At 41.1% G+C, this 2,975-nt stretch overlaps 1 protein-coding gene across 1 annotated transcript; it reads left to right on the plus strand.

Moving 5' to 3' along the window:
- Positions 1–395: 395 nt before the first annotated feature.
- On the plus strand, positions 396–1,334 carry LOC122477598 (olfactory receptor 1D2-like). The gene has a single exon (XM_043570784.1). The coding sequence runs from the start codon at positions 396–398 to the stop codon at positions 1,332–1,334; it is 939 nt and encodes a 312-aa protein (XP_043426719.1).
- Positions 1,335–2,975: the final 1,641 nt, after the last annotated feature.

Genomic DNA, 2,975 nt, shown 5'->3' on the forward strand with positions numbered 1-2,975 from the left:
TTTATGGTCATCACCCTGACCCCTATATGGATAAAATAATGCACCCATTGTGACAACTCAATTGCTTTTGCTGCTTCCCCACTCTCCCCAAACCAAGCCTTACTTTCAGTTCCATCTTCTTCTCTGCCTGGTCCTTCTTTTCTTCTTGAGAAGGAAGAGGAGTTCCTGACTGAGTTAAGTCACAAGAAAGGCCTTAGCTCACCTGTCCTGCATTCTCTCATGACCAGGGAGCCACACACTTTCTTGCCCTCACTACCCCAGGTTGGATTTCCTTCCCAAGTGTCACCAAGTATTATTTCAGCTAAGGATGAAGGTTGCTGTGCATGTTTTCCCAGATTGCCTCTGCTCGTGTTGACAGATGTACTTCCAATGCATATTTACAGAAACCAGAAGCCATGGCGGGAAGCAATCAAACTGTTGTCTCAGAATTCCTCCTCCTGGGACTGTCAGATGTGCCTGAGAATCAGCCCCTCCTCTTCAGTCTGTTTCTGTCCATGTACCTGGTTGCTGTGGTGGGGAACCTGCTCATCATCCTGGCCATTGGCTCTACCTCCCATCTCCACACCCCCATGTACTTCTTCATAGCCAACCTGTCCTGGGTTGACATCTGCTTCACCTCTGTCACTATACCAAAGATGCTGCTCAATATCCAAACCCTGAGCCAGTCCATATCTTACACTGGATGCCTTACTCAGATGTATTTTCTAATCTTGTTTCTAGAACTGGACAATGTCCTCTTGGCAGTGATGGCATATGACAGATTTGTAGCCATATGCCACCCTCTTCACTATACCATAACCATGAGCCCCAAATTCTGTATCACATTATTGTCTCTGGCTCTGATTATCACAAACATCTATCCTTTGATCCACACCCTTTTGATGGATACACTGTCATTTTGTGCAAGTGTCAGAATTCACCATATTTTCTGTGAACTCTATGCATTGCTAAAGCTTTCTTGTTCAAGTATCCATGACAATGAGTTGGTTGTTTACATCCTGGGGAGCTTTATTTTTGTTGCTCCTTTCCTCTTTATTTCTATCTCCTACATGCACATTTTCTCAGCCATCCTAAGACTTCGTTCCTCCCAGAGCAAACTTAAAGCCTTTTCCACTTGTAGTTCCCACCTTGTTGTGGTGTCATTGTTCTATGGAACTTTATTTGGGGTGTATCTGCGTCCTTCTTCTTCCTACACATCTGAGGATTCAGTGGCCACTGTGCTGTATGCAGTGGTGGCTCCCATGCTCAACCCCTTCATTTATAGTCTTAGGAATAAGGACATGAAAGGGGCCCTAAGGAGCCTCCTCAGCTGGAGAAAGATCTGGCCTTGGTGACAGCATCTCCTGCTCCTGAGTGATGATGTCATCTTGTGCTTGCCTCATTATTGATGTAGGAGGGGACTATCCATATAAGATTTAACAGATGTCCAGCTCTGCCCAAATTTCTGCTGCAATCATATTCAATCACTCCTTCAACCAAACCTCCCTGGATGACTCTCGTGTCAGGCCCCAGATGGACAGCTTGTTTGTTTGAGGATTTAATTTTCCATTCATTCTATATGTCCTTCATGGCTCCTCCTCAAACCATGTCTGCCTCATGAATTTTTACCACGATCCCCTGTTAGTGGCGTGAATCATAATAAGCAATGGAGCATCTTGTTTTGTGCTGGGCACTGTTTTGAGCAAGTACACGTATTTACTCACTTAATCACCAATCTTGTGATGGAGATGCTGTTATCTACATTTTCTAGGTGAGGGACGTCATCAGAGAAGCAATGGAATTCTCACCTTCTGCTTGTGTAGGAATACTTTGTTAGATGGAAATAAAGAGGCTCCTTTCACTTCTCAAGAACAAAATCTGCAACTGGAGACCCTTGTCACGAGATGGCAGTAGATGCACAGGTTGTGACTTCAAGACACATTCACAAAGTTTCTGAGCCAAGTGGAGAAAGAGATGGGTACCCCTTTGAACTCTTACATGGATCACGGTATGTCAATACACTTCCCAAGCCATAGACTTGCTTGCTGACCTCACAGAGAACATTCCCAGATGAAATGAAAAGAGTAGATTCACCACATTTCTCAACATGGCCAACTTAGGTACGTAGTGTTGAAACACTATTCATATTAAGATCAGGGCAACAACAGGGATTCCCTCTACCATGACTATCATTTAACATTTTCATCAAAATTCTAGTCTAGCAGTAAATCAGAAAACAGATGTATTAGGTATTAATATTAGAAATGAAGGGGAAAAAACTATGATCATATGAAAATAGGAGTATCTTTCTGGAAAATCCAAGATAATCAAGCTGAAAAACTACTAGAACTAAGAGGAACAAATTTACAGATTGCAAAATAAGTAATGCAAAAATCAATAAAACTCTTCCAATCCAGGGAGGAAAAACTACTTAAAAGTGGCACTGGAAAAATATCCCAAACACAATAGCAACGAGGATAAAATATTGTCTTAATAAGAAATGAAAGGAGCCTATATGAGGAGACTGCAGAGATTCTCTTCAGAGAATCTGGTCAAAGGAAAAGACATAACACCTTCTTGGATGGGAAGACTTGGGTTAATTTCTAGGTTTCAGACATTTAGAACCTGAACACAATCTTTTTTTTTAATTTGAGGAAAGGCTTTTACTGCTAAATTGGGAGAATAAATGGCAGAGAAGAGCAAAAAAAAAAAAAAACAAAGAAAAACAACAACAACAACAACAACAACAACAACTGTGATCAGTAAGGACTTTTTTTCTGCCGGATGTTAAAAGGTAAAATAATTTAAACAGAGTGCTATTGGAAGATGAATCAACATACAGATCTTGTGAATATACACCTATTCTCATGCTACTCCTGGAGCACAAAAGCAATGGAAGAGATCACAAAGGATAATGGGTAGATTTATCCACAAGAAAACCAAATCAAGTGAGGAAAATAGTCACCATTTATGTGACAAACACAAACATTTATTTG

The sequence above is a fragment of the Prionailurus bengalensis genome, chromosome X (genome assembly GCF_016509475.1).
Source record: "Prionailurus bengalensis isolate Pbe53 chromosome X, Fcat_Pben_1.1_paternal_pri, whole genome shotgun sequence".
Lineage (NCBI taxonomy): Eukaryota > Metazoa > Chordata > Mammalia > Carnivora > Felidae > Prionailurus > Prionailurus bengalensis.

Bases quoted from the DNA above. Each gene is read 5' to 3' on its own strand.
- LOC122477598 (XM_043570784.1), top strand. From the start codon at position 396: ATGGCGGGAAGCAATCAAACTGTTGTCTCAGAATTCCTCCTCCTGGGA.